The 18443-nt window shown below is 41.4% G+C and overlaps 1 protein-coding gene across 1 annotated transcript; it reads left to right on the top strand.

Annotated features, from left to right (window-relative positions):
* The first annotated feature begins 397 nt into the window (after positions 1–397).
* On the top strand, positions 398–14888 carry LOC111089988 (zinc finger protein 677-like). The gene is made up of 4 exons (XM_038527966.1): positions 398–639; positions 5848–5938; positions 7288–7414; positions 11382–14888. Exons 2-4 carry the CDS (start codon positions 5924–5926, stop codon positions 12917–12919), a joined length of 1680 nt encoding a protein of 559 aa, XP_038383894.1. The 5' UTR covers positions 398–639; positions 5848–5923; the 3' UTR covers positions 12920–14888.
* The last annotated feature ends 3555 nt before the right edge of the window (positions 14889–18443 follow it).

Here is an 18443-nt window from a genome sequence, read left to right as displayed (position 1 = left end):
CCCACTGGAGGCCAAAGAAACAGAAAGGGTTAGAAATTCCAAAAAAAAAAAGAAATTTCCTGGGGGGTGGGGCCCAGAGGAAGCCAGGCACTGTCCACCCGCTGATTGGTCGTGGACCCCCTCCGGAAATCCTAGCTAAGGCAAACCTTCCTGCGCAACCAGAACCGAAAGTTCTCCACCCCATTTCCGCCTGGCCACGCCCCCCAACACCTCAGCTCCACGGGTCCTTTCAGATTTTCTCTCCTTACCGGAAGCGCTGGTGCGTACTTCCGCCCCAACCTGTCCGCGGGTTCAGGCCTGGGAAACCAGTGCGTCCCTCCTGTTGCCGGAAGCGCTACGCTGAGGCCTCGCCCCAGTCCCGCCCACCCGCTGTGCTCTTCGCGGTCTGGGCGGCGTTCGCACTCCAACCCCCGCTGGAAGCACCACCCACCGGCCTGCGCCTAACCCGCTGTTCCTCCGGCGCGCAGGCGCCGCTCTTCACCGACGCGGAAGCGGCTGACTGGAGCGAACGTCAAATGGGCCTCTGAGGGTTTTTAACTTTCTCGCTTCTACCTGGGCGTCTCAGTCCCCAAACCTGTAACCCTGGGGCCTGGGTTCTCCACGCACGTTAGCGTCCCCTCACCTGCGCCTCCCACCGCGGTAAGTCCCGCGTCGCCGAGAGACACGGATCCCTGCCGGCGGCGCTGCGGCCCCGGAGGTCCGGCTGGTTTTGGTTCAGCTGGTTCAGAGGCCATCCCCGCCTGGGGTCTTCCGAGCCTCGGGCCCACGCAGTCCCCGGCGCCCCTGCCCCTCGCGCCGCGTGAGAACAGGGAGAGGGGCGCGTGCGCCTCGCCCCGCAGCCCGGCCCGGCGGCTGCCCCTGGCCCTGGGATCGCGCAGACCCCCAGCCTCCTGAGGTCTCCGCGGGGCAGCCCCGCCTGTGGAGAGAGGACCGATGCCCGGGAAGGGCCCTCTCTTCGGGGCGGGCTCTCAGGAGGGACTTAGGTCCGGGAGGCGGCGGGGAGTCACGGAGCGGGTCCCCTCCCCCAGGCGAGGATTGGGGGGCCTCGTGGAAGCCGTGGCTGCGGAAGGGAGGCCAGGACAGCGGCCGACGAGGGAGAGGAGGAGCGGGAGAAAGAGAGGGAGAGAGGAGAGCGATCAGAGAGAGGGTCCGTAAAGATACGGCAAGCTGGAGGATGCGGGAGGGACTGGCGACGAGGCCCTAAGGGCGGAAGACAGGAACTCGGGAACGTCGCCGCGAAATGTGGAGGAAAGGGAGGCGCTCCAGAGGTAGGGGACCCCCTAGGAGAGGTCCCTGGTGAACAGAAGGGGGGCAACAAGGTCGAGGAACTTCCCACGCACGGTGGGAAGGAGGAAAAAGCTGTGGGCAGGCGATGCGAGGACAGAAAGCGGCGGCAGTGCGAGAGCTTAGCCAGACGGGGAGCCAGTGAGTCGGAGCTGGAGGGGGGTGTAAGAGGAAAGAGAGGAGGGGACGGGGAGAGCAGAGGGACGCCGGCGGGGCGGGGCGGGGGGGCGGCGAGGCCGAAATATGTAGAGATCCCAACGGTCGGAGCGCTTGGAAGCAACAGTAAGGATTTCCAGAGTTCCCCAGAAAGTGTTGGTGTAGAGAAAGCAAGAGAGGAGACAGGGGAATCACAGAAAAGGAGAACCAGTGGCCAGAATCAGGAGAGAGAGACTCGAACAGATGAATAGAAACCCTTCGGAGAGAGAGAGCAGGGGAACCCAGAACTGTGTGGGTGCTGGTTAATGGGACATGGTGATTAAGTTGTGATACAGGGACTTGTGTCTCCATAATGCATTCAACTTTAAATGTGCTTGGTTGAATTGAACAGACGAGAAAGAAAATTAGAGAACTGCTTGTAAGGCTCGTGTGCTTTATAATTATTAGCGTTATAAGATAGCTTGTATTTGCTACCTTTAATTGGCCAGAGAGAGGAGAGAGACTGTCTTAGTCTTATGGGTCACCCTCCTATCCTGGGATGGCATGGGAAGATGGCCTAGAACTACAAATTACAGAATGATGCTTTTTGAAGCACTATTAAAAGTGTTTCTTTTTCTTTTAAATGGATTTACTTTTTCTTTCTACTTAGTTTACATTTAGTTTTTTAAACCAAATTGACGTGTATTGGACATCTATTCTGTAAAGAATCATTACAAGCTTCTGCAATAAGCTTTGGCGACATCTTAAGCCAGCTCTTGTGAATCTTTTCTAAATATTAGGTGGTTGCATTATGGTGAAAGCTTTGACCCCCATGGGTTGCCTCAGTGGCTGAATCTGTTAAGCATCTGACTCTTGACACCCTTGATACCAGCTCAGATTGTGATCCCAGGGTCGTCAGAGCCCCAGCTAAGACTCTGTGCTGGGGGTGGAGTCGGCTTGGGATACTCTCTCACCTTCTCCCTCTCAAAAAAAAAAAAAAAAAATTAAAGCTTTGACCCCAGAAGATTAACTAGATTTTTAAAAAATTCCAACCTGGTTTTTAAAAAATACTTTTTATGTATTTCAAGTGAGAAGCCCTGCGTTCTTTCTACTTGTTACCATATGTTGGAATATTCCTTTGTGGTTAGTAAATGATTTTGGGTTTTTTTGGTTTTTGTTTTTTAATTTTTTTTTTTTACTTATTTATGATAGTCACACACAGAGAGAGAGAGAGGCAGAGACACAGGCAGAGGGAGGAGCAGGCTCCATGCACCGGGAGCCCAACGTGGGATTCGATCCCGGGTCTCCAGGATCACGCCCTGGGCCAAAGGCAGGCGCCAAACCCCTGTGCCACCCAGGGATCCCTAGTAAATGATTTTGAACTATCACAGTGTGTATCTGGTAAGGGTGTCCATGATCTAAATAATCAGAACCTAGCTTAGTAAGTTAGTGTAATCTTCGACAGCATCTCTCCTTCCTTGATGTGATTGGTCTAATTAGTAAGATGTCAGCTCCAAAATAGATGTTCCCTTGAGGTCCCACAGGTCCGTTGTATGAACATAATGAAGGTGGGCTGGATGGACTATGAACTTTGTTCCAGTAGAACTGATCTATTCATGGTGAAGTAATAGGCTCAGAGTTGGTTTCCGTAGCTGATCCACTTTCACAGTATCCAGTACTCAATCTCTGATTTATCATTTTTTGAATTATCATGTTAAAAATATTTCCCCATTGATTAAGACCATGAAAGAAGTTTCTTTTGCTCAGGCATATTTTAGATGATTCTGGAATTTTTCATTTTTTAATGTTTTTGGTTTTTGGGGGGTTTTGTGTGTGTGTGTGTGTGTGTGTGTGTGCTTTTTTTTTTTTTTTTTAGGGAGTGCACTTTATTTATATTTATTTACCAATTTACTTAAGTGAGCTCCACCCCCAACATGGGGCTTGCTCTCTGGATCCGGAGTTCGAGTCCCATGCTGTACCTACTGAGACAGCCAGGCACATGGACTTTTTGAAAAAGACATGAGATGATAAGGATAAAGGCAAAGTGCCCCATGCCTCATTTAGGCCACCCTTCCAAAATTCAGTTACATGTAGTTCCCACTGAACTCAGGTGTGCTCAAGGTAACTTGTGAAAAGGCTTCCCTCCTAGGGCTCGGTGAACCCAGCTGCAGCATGGAGATGAAGGACAAGAGCAGGAAATCTGAATGACCATGATCCCTAAAGCAACTGAAATTTTGCATGTGTGTCTGTGTGGTATTTTTCTGCAGGATGGTTACAGTTGTGATTAGAAGATTAAGTTGGTCCTAACCCGACAATGAAAAATACTGTGAGGAAAGAGGCAAGGCCTAGGCTCAGAGCCAGAGAATAAATTTACAGAGTAAATCTGAAGCCAGGTCTTGTCAAACCCTGGCATTGAACTCTCCACTGGCTTCCCATCGCCCTCATGTATAAAAATCCAGACTCCTGGATATGACAGCAGAAAGCAAGACAACAAAAGAAAAATAGATTAATGCAAAAAAAAAAAAAAGGGTAGGCAAAAGACCACAATAGATATTTCTTCAGATGGATGGCCAGTAAGCTCATGTAGACATGCTCAATGTTCCTAATGATTAGGGGACTGCAACTCAAATCATGCCCCCTTGTGGGGCTATGCTAAAAAAAAAAACTGGGTAGGTTCAAAAGATGATAAGCACTGGAGAAAATGGGATGAAACTGAAAGTATTGTGCACTACTCCCAGGACTATAAATGGTGTGTTCCCTGTTGAAAAAATGTTAGTGATTTCTTTAAAAAATTAAACAGAATTTTCAGATAATCCACCAGATCCACCTGTGGGTACCTACCCAAAGAAATTGTGAACAGGAAACTGATCTGGTGCTTTTACGTTTTCTAAAACTGGCTAACTCACTGTCTTTATCTATCTGATTAGCAACATGTTGAACAGTAATCACTCCTTATTTTAAACATATTTTATCCTGACTTTCAGGACATTCAGTATTGACAGATGTCATCTTTTATTTGTGTGCGTTTTAATTTTCTTCACTCTGTTCACTTCTCAGCTGATTCACTTTCTCTGCCGATTTTTCCTCAACTCTCTGTTCTCTGATGGGAAGAGCACCCCATAGGATAGTCATAGACCTCTTCTGTACACCCAGGGACTTTTGATATCCCCTTATCTCCGGACTTTAAAGAGGTCTCCCAGGTTTGCATTCCATTTCAGACCTCTGCCTTGAATGCCAGATTGTGTTGTCCAACTGTGTCTCTGACATTTCTATTGGGACATCTCCACTTACAGTGTCCAAACATGACCTCCTGTTTCCTAGAGGTTTTCCAGTTGTGTTCCCTTAGTCCTCCACCTCCCAGTTCAGAGTAGTGCCATCTTCCTGGGCTTTGGTGACCATCTTGGCAGGCTTTCAAAATACATAGCACATTACAGGTTTTGTAATACATAGTGAGGGGGAAAAAAAGGCAATATCGGTGAAAGAGTACACGGCTTCCAAGATTCACCTGGGGTGGAGGAGAACAGTGTCAGAAGACCACAGCTGGACATTCCTGATCTTCTGTGACCTGATCCCATGCTGGTCTCCTCCCTACTGGGATTGAGGCCCACAGATATCTTTGCTATTCCTGGAGTCAGGGTCAGGACTCCCTCTTAGGGCTTTCCTAAGGTGGTCCCTCTGCCTAGAATTCTCAAACTCCTCGAATGTACATGGTGAACTTCCTCTCCAGGTCTTTGTTATATCACCTTCTAGTGAGGCCATCTCGCACACTGCCATGTCCCATTCCAGCCTCATCCCCACTCCATGTTCTGGCCTGTAATGCCTGTTCAGCATGAGTCTCTCTGCTCCTTCCTCTTGCACCATCTGGATACAGGGGACAGGGCCCTAAGAGGGAGCAGAGCCACAGGTGGGTGGGGTGGTGGGCTGGTTTCCTTGGAGTGGTGCTCCACCCTGACTTGCCATTGCATTGCTGAGGCATTTTGCATAATCTTCCTATGCCCAGTCCACAGAGATTTCTCTTCTTGTGTTTGGGAGCAACAGAGGCCAGCCTCTGTATCCAGCATCAAGCCCCAGGGCTCTGGCTCCTCCATTAATGAGGACTGAAAGCAGCCCCTGATCTAGAGAGAGGTAGAAAGTGCTGTGTGTCCTCTGTATGGTGGGTTAGCAGGGTGGGTCTGTGACTTTAAAGGGAGGTGCATAGATCCCCAGTGCTGCAGCTCAGGTGTGTGTTTCACCAGGAGGGAAGTGAGTTCTGCAGTGAGAGGCCAGAATGCTCACTTGCTGGTCTCTGTGTAGCAGTTTACTGTCCCTGCATCCCTCCTGTGGCAGTGGGCAGCAGAGGATTGACTACCACGTGGGGAAATCTTCCTGTGTGTGTGGTTGTGGCACAGAAATGTGTATGTTGCTAAACAGTGTATATTTGACACTCAGGATTGTTGTCTCAAGGCCCATCTCGCCTGGAAGAGAAGCCCAGAGGAGGCAGAGGAGGAAAACCTAAGAATCAGGAATGACTCTTTCTCAGGTAAAGTCCTAGCTCAGTTCCTTGTTCTGTTCTCTGCGTCCTCACCTCCACTTGGACTAGCTCTTTTCCCTCTCAAGTGTCTCTCCTGATGTATTTGCTCACATTCACCCCAGAGCCTTCCTTCAGCAGCTCTCTGCATGCGCATTCTAGCTCATACACTTCCATACCTTTATTTAATGGAGGTAGAAGTGAAATGTTATTCCAAAAAAATTTTTCACAGGGTTATTTGTGTAAGCAGGCTAAATAGAGTAACACTGACAGTGTTCTTTACGTTTAATACAATTTATGCATGTTTGTTGTACCAGAAATACTCAAATGAACTTGGATAAAAAAGGATAACAAAGAGATATTCTAAAAATAGGTGTCATCTAGAGACTACAGCTTTGATCTCAGTTATTTTCAGTGTGTGTTTGTTCCTGTGTACAAAAGTGTGTATGGGCCAGAGCCTGTAGTATGTAAAAAAGATGTCATCATCTCGTAAATAACCTTTATTTTATCTTGATAGTATGTCTGAGATATTTTTCATGGCTTTAAATATTTTCTATAGCACCACATAAAAAAGTTAATAGCAGTAAAAATAGTGTTTATGCATGTGTGTGTGCATGTATGTATATTGACCTTTCATCCAGGTTTGTGTTTCAGCCTTGGACTTGTTTCAGGTTTTCTCCATTAGCAAACCCTCTTTGTCAACAGACTTTTACTGTTGTGTTTCTTACTTCACCGTGTGGTGGTGTGGGTTCCATCCTAAAGCCTGACCCCTTGGTTCAGGTGCAGGGTCTGCAATTATTACCTATTCGACCAGAGGCAAATTCCTTAGAGTGTGTGTGTGACAGAGTTGGGTCCTGTGTAAGATGGGAACAAATACTCATTTAACTGGATGCTATATCTTATACAAGTTAACATTTGTAAAGTATTAAAGTAATGCTTATTATATGGGGAGTGTCAAAACTTCTGGTCGTTCTGTTATCATCAGCTTCCCATTTTTCCAGTTTTCACCTTTCATTGATGCTACTGTGTACTTGGTCATCCCTGAAGACACTACTCATGCTCTAGCTTATGTAGAAATTAGCTCTCATATGGTATTTACAGGATACTATCTAGAACTTACATATAGTTTACCGTTTGTTGAAGTTTTTCTTTCGTGTATTTTATCTGGCACAATATTATAAAACTAAGTAGTTTAGCTGATGGAAATTTGCTATTGGGAAAGTGTAAGAAACCAACATTGGGAATATATGACTTGTGCAAATGATATTTTATGTATTTATCTGGCTACTCTGTCCTCCTCTCATTTTTGTGAAATAAGTACTCTCCTGATGGCCCCTTGGTGAAATGTGCTTTCATTTCAGGAACTGTTGACATTCAAGGATGTGGTCATAGAATTCTCTCAGGAGGAGTGGGAGTGCCTGGCCTCTGCCCAAAGAGCCCTGTACAGGGATGTGATGTTGGAGAACTACAGGAACCTGGTCTCCTTGGGTGAGATTAGTTTCAAACTTCCCTAGTTTATCTTTGTGTTTCCCTTTAGAGTTTCTTGGGAGCCCCTGCCTTGTTTGACTCAGATTGAAGCCCTGTTGATTCAGAAATGAAAAGCTTCACAATGTGGTTCCTGTATTTTAAACCCAGATAATCACGCAAATTGGTGGTGCTAGAGGTTGAGGAGGAACAAGACCTTATGTCAAAACTTTAAAATACCAGCTTGCCTGGTTTTACTCCTGTAATTTTGATTCAGTAGTTCTGGGAAGAGAGCTAGATGTCTGTGTGCGTCAAACATTTAAGCATCTGGAAGAAGAGTGTCACTGAACAAATTTGTGTAATTCTATTCTATACCATCTGTAATTGAAGTCCTTAGTCTCAGCTGACAAAGGGCTGGGAAAACCCCAGGACATCATCTACCAGTTTCCATGTCAGCAGGAATCTTTTTCTGAGCTGAATATGAACTTGATTGTGGAGCAGGGAAGAGCTCTGGTACCTCAAGAGTGGGGAGAAACTAGCAACCAGGGGCACCTGGGTGGCTCTGTGGTTGAGCAATGGCCTTTGGCTCCAGCCATGATCCCAGGATCCTGGGATAGAGTTCATCGAGCTCCCCACAGGGACCCTGCTTCTCCCTCTGCCTATGTCTCTGCCTCTCTTTGTGTCTCTCATGAATAAGTAAGTAAAATCTTAAAAAACAAACAAACAATAAACTAGCAACAAAACCCAGATGGGTGGGAAGGTGTCAAAGATGTAACAGAAGTAAGGGTCAGACTGCAGAGAGGAAGGGTCTTCCTGAATTGTCATTTGGGATATTCTCCCCAGATAAGAGCAATGGTTAGGAGAGTTGATTTTTCATGGACTCTCAAAGTAACTTGTTCTCCCCTTCCTTCACTCTCTTCTATGTATATGATAGTGGGTTGGGGAAAACCTTTGATTCCCAGTCTTTCGTGGGGACTGTACCTCAAGCTTCAGGCCATCAGTCTGAACTCTGTAGTCAGACCCGAGATCCTCTTTGAACATTCCACGAAAATCAGACCCCCTTACTTTACTTTCGTTTTTGTCTTCCTCTTGCAGCTCCTTTTTAGTCTGTGAATATGGGAAAAACCTTGGTTTTTTCCTGATTTGTCTCCTATAAGTTTAGATGGTTTTGCCTCTGAAGTTTTCTTGGTTCTGAACCACAGTTCCTCAGTGTCTGATATTTTATCCTCGTATTTTCTGCTATGATAATCCAGCTTTTCAGTGCTAGACAGGTTGTGGCGAAGTCTCCCATGAGGAGTTTTACTGGATCAAAGAACATTCTGGATGGAGAAAACTTACATTTAGGTGTCACAGCATCATCCTGTTAAGTAGAGACGTGGGCTCTGAAGCACCTGAGTAGAGAATATTCCAGATGCTGAAATTGAGTGCAGCCTGAGAGTCTAGCTTATGGCTCCAGTTGTCCTTCTGGCTTTTGGTGCGTCATGGAAGTGTGTCTCAATGGCATTGTGGCAATGTTGATGGAGTACAATAAGGATCTTCCCCCTTGATTTGGTGTGAACAAGTACAGGAATTTATTCTAGGGAGAAAATTGTCAGCCTTCATAACCCCATCTAAAAGACTCCTGACCAAACTATTGTTTATGCAACAGTGTTCATTCTCTATGTATGCTGATGTTCTTTCTTCAACAAATAAGATGTTGATTTACTGTGTTGAGGGAATTTGAGTTCACATTGCTTACCTTATTGAACTCTAACCCATTTCTGTAGTTCATACAGCAAATGCTGTTACTTTGATCCGCAGATTTCCATGTATTACAAATGAAGTTATTTATGTATTTAATCATTTACTATGTACTTTTGATGATATTCACCAGCGTTCTTTCTTTGATACTTGTAATTTATGGGGCTGTTTGGTTAGAGAATGAATGTTTCATATATTTTACAAGATTTCCTTCCTGAGTGCTAAGGGGTATCAAGGAGCAGGCTTTATCCAAAAATCTATATAACCTCTGGAATTTGGTGAAAATATAATCATAGTTATCCTTCCTACAATTTGTTTTGTTTGAGTTAATACCTGCTTATTGACAAATACATTTCTCATTTGAATGAATTTGGATTTATAAAATTGAGCATATTGGCTATCTTGAGACTGTGCTTTTGTTATGAAGTGACTGTGGTCACCTCAGAAATACAAGGAAACTTACGCATAATTTTTTTTTTTTTTTTTTAAGATTTTATTTGGACACCTGCATGGCTCCGTGGTTGAGCATCTGCCTTGGCTCAGGTCATGATCCCAGGGTCTCAGGATTTATCCCTACATTGGGCTTCCTGCTCAGCAGGGAGACTGCTTCCCCCTGCCCCTGCCCTGCTCATGCTCTCTCTCAAATAAATAAATAAAATCTCTAAAAAAGAAAAGAGTGTGCCATATTGCTGGAATCCTGTAATTAATTTCCAGAATTCTTATAGAGTTGATTCTGAAATATTTTGGTAGTTCACTTCTGCCTTTTTAGAGGAGGTACATTTGGAGTTCCCTTCTTTGCCATTTCCATGTCACAGAGCCCCATTGTTTTTTTTTTTTTTTTTTTAAAGTCCGAGTTGGAATTAGTAAATTTAGTTAATGGTATTAATTTTTTTAAATATTTATTTATTTATTTATTTATTTATTTATTTATTTATTTATTTATTTATTTATGATAGTCACAGAGAGAGAGAGAGAGAGAGGCAGAGACACAGGCAGAGGGAGAAGCAGGCTCCATGCACCGGGAGCCTGATGTGGGATTCGATCCCGGGTCTCCAGGATCACGCCCTGGGCCAAAGGCAGGCGCCAAACCGCTGCGCCACCCAGGGATCCCCGAGAGCCCCATTGTTAATCTTTGTAATATTACATATTTATCAGAACTTCTATTTCAAAATGGGTGATTTCAGCATATTTTCCAGTTATGATATTGTATGTGTCTTCTGAAATACAACCTTTCTTTTTTTATTATGGGCTAATTTTTAAAATTCTAACATTTATATATATTTCTTACAAATATACACATTCCTTAATAATTGCTATATTTGTCTAGGATTACTAAAATGTTTATTTTTTCATGATTAATAGATAATTATAGCATATATTATGGAATATAAGCACATGACTCTGAATATTAACATTGCAGTATGCCTATTCTGCATGGATGTAGTTTTATAGCAAGTATCAGAAGAATATTTTGTTATTCTTTTTTTTTTTTTTTTTTTTAATGATAGTCACAGAGAGAGAGAGAGAGGCAGAGACACAGGCAGAGGGAGAAGCAGGCTCCATGCACCGGGAGCCCGATGTGGGATTCAATCCTGGGTCTCCAGGATCACACCCTGGGCCAAAGGCAGGCGCTAAACCGCTGCGCCACCCAGGGATCCCCTATTTTGTTATTCTTAAAGCTTTGTTTTACTGTTATGTATAGTAAGTATTCGATAATTAGTTAGATATATATGTTTCTTTTAAATATGAGCTGCCTTGGGACACCTGGGTGGCTCAGCAGTTAAGCATCTGTCTTTGGCTTGAGGTGTGATCCTGGAGACCTAGGATCGAGTCCTGTGTCCGGCTCCCTGCATGGAGCCTGCTTCTCCTCCCTCTATGTCTCTGCCTCTCTTGTGAATAAATAAAATCTTTTAAAAAAATAAATATGAGCCAGCTTTATGCCTCCTGTAGGGTTGCTATGGTCTTTGAGGTACCTGTATAAAATTCCTAAGTGTTCAGGGCTGTCATAACTTTTGATCACAGAGCATTTATAAATAGGCTTCCTTGAAAATAATATGAACTACCTGTAATCAGCCTTTCTTTACTGAGAAATCTTACATCCTTTGCATTTTGATCATTTGCATATACCATGGTTGACAAATGTAATAACTCTGTAATTATGAGTTTTATTTTTGGTGTAATACTTTTTATTATAAAATGTCCATTTTCAAACTTTGATTAATAGGAATTTACGATTTTTTATATCTTACAGATATCCCTACTATATGTGTGAGAAAAGAATTACCACCAAAAGATGACCTAAATAATGGAGAATTACTCCAAACTTTAATTTTGGAAAGACACTTAAGTCATCAGTTTGATGATTTTGACTTGAGAAAAGTCCAAGATGTGAACAAATTTGGGACTCAGTGGTTATCTGAAGAAAAAAAATATGAAGAAGACACTGCAACCCATTACAAAAATCTCATCTATAGAGAACATCAAGAACATCATAAATTCTATAATGATTTTCCTGTAAAGCACAATGTTTCCATAGGAAGAAGTACGTCTCAATGTTACAAACATTGTATGGGGAGTAAGGCACTAAAAAACAAGCTGTGCTATTCAGGAAGCAAGTACAGAAACCCTTTGGACAATAGGCTTGGATTAAGCTCTCATTCACATATGGCTCAACTGCAGAGATTTCAAACCCATGAGGAAGTTTATGAAAATAATCAAGTTGAGAAGTCTACCAAAATGTCCTCAGTTTCACCACTTCAAAGAATTCCTTCTAGTGTCAAAACCAACATTTTAAATAAATATGAGAAGGTTCTTATGCATCCTTCATTACAGACACAACAACAGAAAACACCCAAAAGAGAAAAACCTTATAAATGCAGTGAGTGTGGGGAGACTTTTAGCCATTGCTCAACCTTAGCTAATCATCAAAGAATTCATTCTGAGCCAAAACCTTATAAAGGTAATGAGTGTGGCAAAGCCTTTAAGAGGTTCTCAAATCTCATGAGAATCCATACTGGAGAGAAACCATATAAATGTAATGTATGTGGTAAGGATTTCACCACACAGTCACATCTCTGGGGTCATGAGCGAATTCATACTGGAGAGAAGCCTTACAAATGCAATGAGTGTGGCAAAGCCTTTTCTGATGGTTCATATCTTGCTCAACATAAGAACTTCCATTCTGGACAAAAACCTTACAAATGCATTCAGTGTGGTAAGGATTTTGCCACACGTTCACACCTTTGTATTCATAAGAGAATTCATACTGGAGAGAAACCATTTACATGTAATGTATGTGGTAAGAATTTTATGATACCTTCACAGCTTTGGGGTCATGAGCGAATTCATACAGGAGAGAAGCCTTACAAATGTAGTGAGTGTGGCAAAGCCTTTTCTAGCGGTTCAAATCTTGCTCAACATAAGAGAATCCATTCCGGAGAGAAACCGTACAAGTGTAATCACTGTGGTAAGGATTTTACCACACGGTCATACCTTTGGAGTCATGAGAGAATTCATACTGGAGAGAAACCTTACAAATGTAATGTGTGTGGCAAGGCCTTTATCAGGAGTTCCAATCTTACTCAACATAAGAGAGTTCATGATGGAGAGAAACCCTATAAATGTAATATCTGTGAAAAGGCCTTTAGTCAGAATGCAAGTCTTACTGTTCACCAAAGAATTCATACTGGGGAGAAACCTTATAAATGTCAAGAATGTGGTAAAGCCTTTAAACACTACTCAAGCATCAACAAACACCATAATACACATAGAGTAAAAATACAAGTATAAAGTGTGTGGTAATACTTTTATTAAATGTTTACACCTTGGGAATCAGAGAATTCATACCAGAGAGAAAACTTTTAAATGTCGTGAATGTTGCAAATCCTTTAAGCACTGTTCAAGCCTGAGCAGATACCAGAATATACATACATATAGTGAAGACATAGATGTAATGTGTGTAGTAAGGCTTTTACTAAATAGTCTCACCTTTGGAGTCATAAGGGAAGTCATACTGAAAAGAAACCTCACCAAAGAATGTAGCACAGCTTTCATGCCATGGCCTAGCCTCAATATTCACCAAAGATTTCATGTTAGAGAAAACCTTACAAATAAAATGCTGGGTATCTTGCTTAAGCAGGTTTCACAATGTACTATGGATCAGAGAATTCTAGCAGTATGAACTAAGTTTACTTGAAGATTAATCAAATCAAATGTTACACTCTACAGGAAAATTAAAAGTCAAAATGTTTTAAAGTGATGGGTGTCAAAGGAGCAGCAATATCTGTGGAATGACCCACTAATCTTCAGTTTATGTGATCTTTTTATTAATCTTTTATATTCTTTTTATTTTTTAGTCTTTTACATATCTTTTTTAAGATTTTATTTATTGAGACAGAGGCAGAGACATAGGCAGAGGGAGAAGCAGGCTCCACGCAGGGAGCCTGATGGGGGACTTGATCCCAGCACTCCAGGATCATGCCCTGAGCCAAAGGCAGATGCTCAATTGCTGAGCCACCCAGGCGTCCCAGTCTTTCAGATTTCTTGATGAGATTACTTTATTATGGACTTTGGCCTTGAAAATCTGTTGTTGATGTTATGTCTTCATGAGTGTCTGTGCTTGTACCTTTTGTTTTGGTCCTAATGTAAATGGTACTTTATTTTTAATTATCAATTCACTTAAACATTAAGTACCTTGGTATCTAGGAAGGCAGTTAATTTTTGATCCTTAACCTTGTATCCTGCTGCCTTGCTACAGTTTCATATTGTGTCTTATCTACCATACATCAGGGCATCATAAAATAATATTTCAATGCTGTGGTGACAGGTGCCACTCTGTTTTGTTTCTGGAATAAAAAGAATGCACTCTCCATTACTGTACTAATATCAAGCAGATCTTATAGTTATTAAGTCCAGCTTGGTCATGAGGACATGATACTATTGTACTATGTGGCAATCAGAGTTTCTGCAGTTTATTAAGATCTCAGAAGCTGGGGCACCTGGGTGAGGCAGTCACTTAAATGTCCAACTCTTGCTTTTAGCTCAAGTTATAATCTCAGGGTTGTGAGATTAAGCCCTGCATCTGGCTCTACACTCAGTGTGGGGTCTACTTAAGGCTGTTTCACTATCCCACTGCCCCTCCCTTCTTAAGTCTCTTTCACCCTCTAAATAAATAAATCCTTAAAAAAGAAAAAACTCAGAAGCTTTATGCATAACTGGTATTGCCATATAGAATAAATCTCTACATATAAATGGACTTGGACACAAACAAAATTATAAATAGCATACCCGAATCTAAACAAGGACAGCTGGACAGCCCAGGTGGCTCAGTGGTTTAGTGCCGCCTTCAGCCCAGGGCCTGATCCTGGAGACCCAGGATCAAGTCCCGCGTCGGGCTCCCTGCATGGAGCCTGCTTCTCCCTCTGCCTGTGTCTCTGCCTCTCTTTCTCTGTGTGTGTCTCATGAATAAATAAATAAAATCTTTAAAAAAAAAAAAAAAAAAAAAAACAAGGACAGCCTATGAAAACTCCTAAATGTAGATCTAGATTATAGGAAGAACACCATCAACCACCTTTATCCATATATTGTGTTAAAAACATGATATGATTTGTTCCTACCTCCAGTAGGTTTAAGTTCCCAGTCTGCTACTAAACAGGATGTGAAGTTACTCAAATCAATACTGTACCTTAGTCCACTTTAGAATGGAAGTAGTAGTTTACACCCTCAAATTTGTGAGGAATAAAGACATTAACTCCTTGTAGCACAGATTATTATGTTGTGTTAATTGTCCTTTCCTTAAGGGTTTGCCTGAGGGGGAAGAAAGGTAACATGGTAGCTGCTATTTCTTAGTTAAACCTGATTAATTTTTCTTTTATCCCTTTTCCACACATGGCTGATGCAGCTCCATGACTGTACTACAGCCTGGAGTTGTCATGGGAGACAGAATCCATAGGGAATGTAACATGATGGAAAGCTTTACAATGCAGGATAAAATAAATTTTACAAACAGGAAAATTCCCCATAAACAAAATGGACCATGACTTTCAAGTATAATTGCCTTCTCCCCAACTGTTGAGAGTTTGATGAAAATTCCACAAGTTACTTATTTGCTTGTGATCATGGGAGTCCATGCTGTGAAACTTCTTTCATACCAATATAGCTGGTAGGCAGTATTATGTAATACAGCATAATCTGTATAATTACCCTCTAAAGGTCCTCAAATCTATCCACAGCACTGTATCTTTTTTTAATGTACAGGAAACAGATGCATGAAATGATTTGGTTTATAGGAGGAGATTCTCTTCCAGTTATATCTAGGTTATTCACAGACATTTAAAACAGGATACACATTGTAAATGTAATCAAGGAAAGAAATCTATCAAAATGGTTTCTTAAAAAAAAAAATAAAAAAAAAAATGGTTTCTTAGTGTCACAACCTGAAAGAATGCTTCCTAGTGTCAAAGCCAACATTTGCATAAAGGTGGAAAAGTTTTGATCCCTTTGTTGATAACTACAGTTCTACATATTACAAAGAAACCCTAAAAGTAATTAACTTGGAAAGTCTTTAGACAGGATGATTCTTCACTAATCAGAAATTCATCCTGAGGAAATCTTAAAATTATACACAGTGGGGCACTGTATTTAACCTAGTCAAACATTAGACATTAATAAATACCTCAGCAAAATCTTAGAATGTAATATATGTGGCAAAATTTTCATCCAAAATTCAATCCTTGTGAGATCACCACAGTATTAATTTTCAAATGAAAACTTAAGAATTTTCTAAGTAATGATACTCAAAATTTAGTATATATTAATTCAAATATGATGAACATCAGAGGCTAACACTTATGAAACACATAATGTACACAGAAGTGAAACCTTACATATTTACATATTAAAAGTCTTTATCCAAAATGCCTTTATCATCAATTCTTACTGTAGAATTCATCTTTAACGCATGGGTTTTAGAGAAACATGTAGATATTAACTCATGGATATTGCCTTAAAGATTATTGAAGGTATAAATCAGATTTGGAAAACTGATATTCAAGCTTCACTTTCCTTAGTGTTCATATAAAGAAAACTCACATGCCTATTAATGGCCCTAAAATATTGCAAATTTTAAATGACAAATTCAAGTCTTCTAAAGAATATATACTTGAGCAGGACTGTAATGCACACCTGACATAACATTTACAATTAGAGAAACAAAAGTGCCAAAATATAATCTTTTATGAAAATATATTACTTTGGATAAAAGTAAATTTAATAGGTCATGTACCAAAAGGTCAATTATGAAATGCCCAGAATTTGTCAATTAAAACAATGTATTATCTGGGTTCTGCTATGGCCCAAACAGTATTAACTTTTTCTATTATGTGTTTTCATTTTTCCCTCAGAAATGGGGTTTAATTTTACATACCCAAGTCTTAACTTTCTCAATACAGATAAAAAATCGCCAAAAAAAAAAAAAAAAAAAAACCTAAAGGGAATTTGCAATTATATTTAGAAATTACTGAGAAATGAATTATGTCACAAAGGTTTACTTCAAGTTATCAGACACCTCAGGTGTGGAATAAACTGATAAAGAATAACTCGTTAGATATATATTTTTTTTTAAAATTTTTTTTATTTATTTATTTATGATAGTCACAGAGAGAGAGAGAGAGAGGCAGAGACACAGGCAGAGGGAGAAGCAGGCTCCAAGCAGGGAGCCCGACATGGAACTCGATCCAAGGTCGCTAGGATCACGCCCTGGACCGAAGGTGGCGCTAAACCGCTGAGCCACCCGGGTTGCCCCTATTTAAAATAAATAAATAAAAAAAAAAAAAATTAAGGGACGCTTGGGTGGCTCAGCGGTTGAAAGCCTGCCTTCGGCCCAGGGCGTGATCCTGGAGTTCCGGGATCAAGTCCTGCGTCGGGCTTCCTGCATGAAGCCTGCTTCTCCCTCTGCCTGTGTCTCTACGCCTCTCTGTGTCTCTCCCTCTCATATGAATAAAGTAAAATTTAAAAATAATAAATTTTTTAAAGCAGCAATTGGTGACCTAAATATCAAATCTAAACCCCCATCTGCCACACCCTAGATCTTGTGCCTAAAATCGGCTCTAGAAACGAACACAGGATTGAGCACATGGTGAATAGGGATAGAAATGAAAATGATATTCTGAAAAATGTTGGTCAATAATGGCATATTTCACATTAGTAGAGTATTGCATTTCACATTTCAGTTTTCATTCCCTTGCAAAGACAGGTTCGCTCCTTTCTTAAATTGTTCACATTTTAATTCTGAAGACATTCCTGGATCCAGGCATGGACCCACATCACTCCCCACAGAGGACCTTGTCCCAGATCATGAAGTACTTTTCGCCTATTGAGGATGCACATGTCTATCAATTAATGAAGTTTATTTGCATTAAGTGTTTTTATTTTTTATTTATTTGAGATAGAGTGTGTGCGTTGAGTGGGGGAGGGATGGCAGAGGGAGAAGGAAACTCCCCACTAAGCAGGGAGCCTGACATGGAGCTCAATCCCAGGACTCCAGGATCACACAACCTGAGCTACACTTAATCGAGCCACCGTGGCACCCCTAGTTTTTTTATTTTAATACTAACATAGTTAACATTCAATGTGATACCACTTCAGGTATACTTATAATGATTCAATTGTGTACATAACTCAGTGGTCATCATGACAGCTCTTGATCTCCATCATCTATTTCTCCCATCACCACCAACGACCTCCTCTCTGTCATCCCTTAGTGTGTACCTTGTAGTTCAAATAATTTTTTTTATCTCTATTTTTCCTTTCTTCATTTATTTTGTTGGTTGAATCGTACGGTATTTATCTTTCTCTGATGTATTTTGTTCCGCATGATATCCCGTAGCACCATCATTGTTGATAGACATGGCAAGGTTTCACTCTATTTTATGGCCGAGTAATACTTCATTGTGTGTGTATATATACCACATCTTATCCATTCCTCTATTAATTGACACTTCTCCATAATTTGGCTGTATAAATAATGCTACAATAAACACAGGAGTGCATATATCCTTTTAAATTAGCATTTTTGCATTCTTTGGGAAAATACCGCGTAGCTCCCCCACTGGTAGGAAGGTAATTCTTTTATTTGAGAAACCTCCATACCCTCTTCCACAGAGCCTGTACCAATGTAAATTCCCACAGTGCAGGAGGGTTCTTTTTTTTCCACATCCAAAACTTTTGTCAAAACAGTTGACAGAGGCCACGTTCACCTTGATACAACGTAACCACCTCAGCTTTCACAAGAGGCTTACACAACGCCAACCTTTAC

The sequence above is a fragment of the Canis lupus genome, chromosome 1 (genome assembly GCF_011100685.1).
Source record: "Canis lupus familiaris isolate Mischka breed German Shepherd chromosome 1, alternate assembly UU_Cfam_GSD_1.0, whole genome shotgun sequence".
NCBI lineage: Eukaryota > Metazoa > Chordata > Mammalia > Carnivora > Canidae > Canis > Canis lupus.
Note: the sequence above shows the minus strand (reverse complement) of the source record. Positions and strands in the feature narration are given on the sequence as shown.

Excerpts from the sequence above, each read along its gene's own strand:
- LOC111089988 (XM_038527966.1), top strand. Across the intron at positions 7,415-11,381 it reads CAGGAACCTGGTCTCCTTGG|ATATCCCTACTATATGTGTG; the intron begins GTGAGATTAGTT and ends TATATCTTACAG.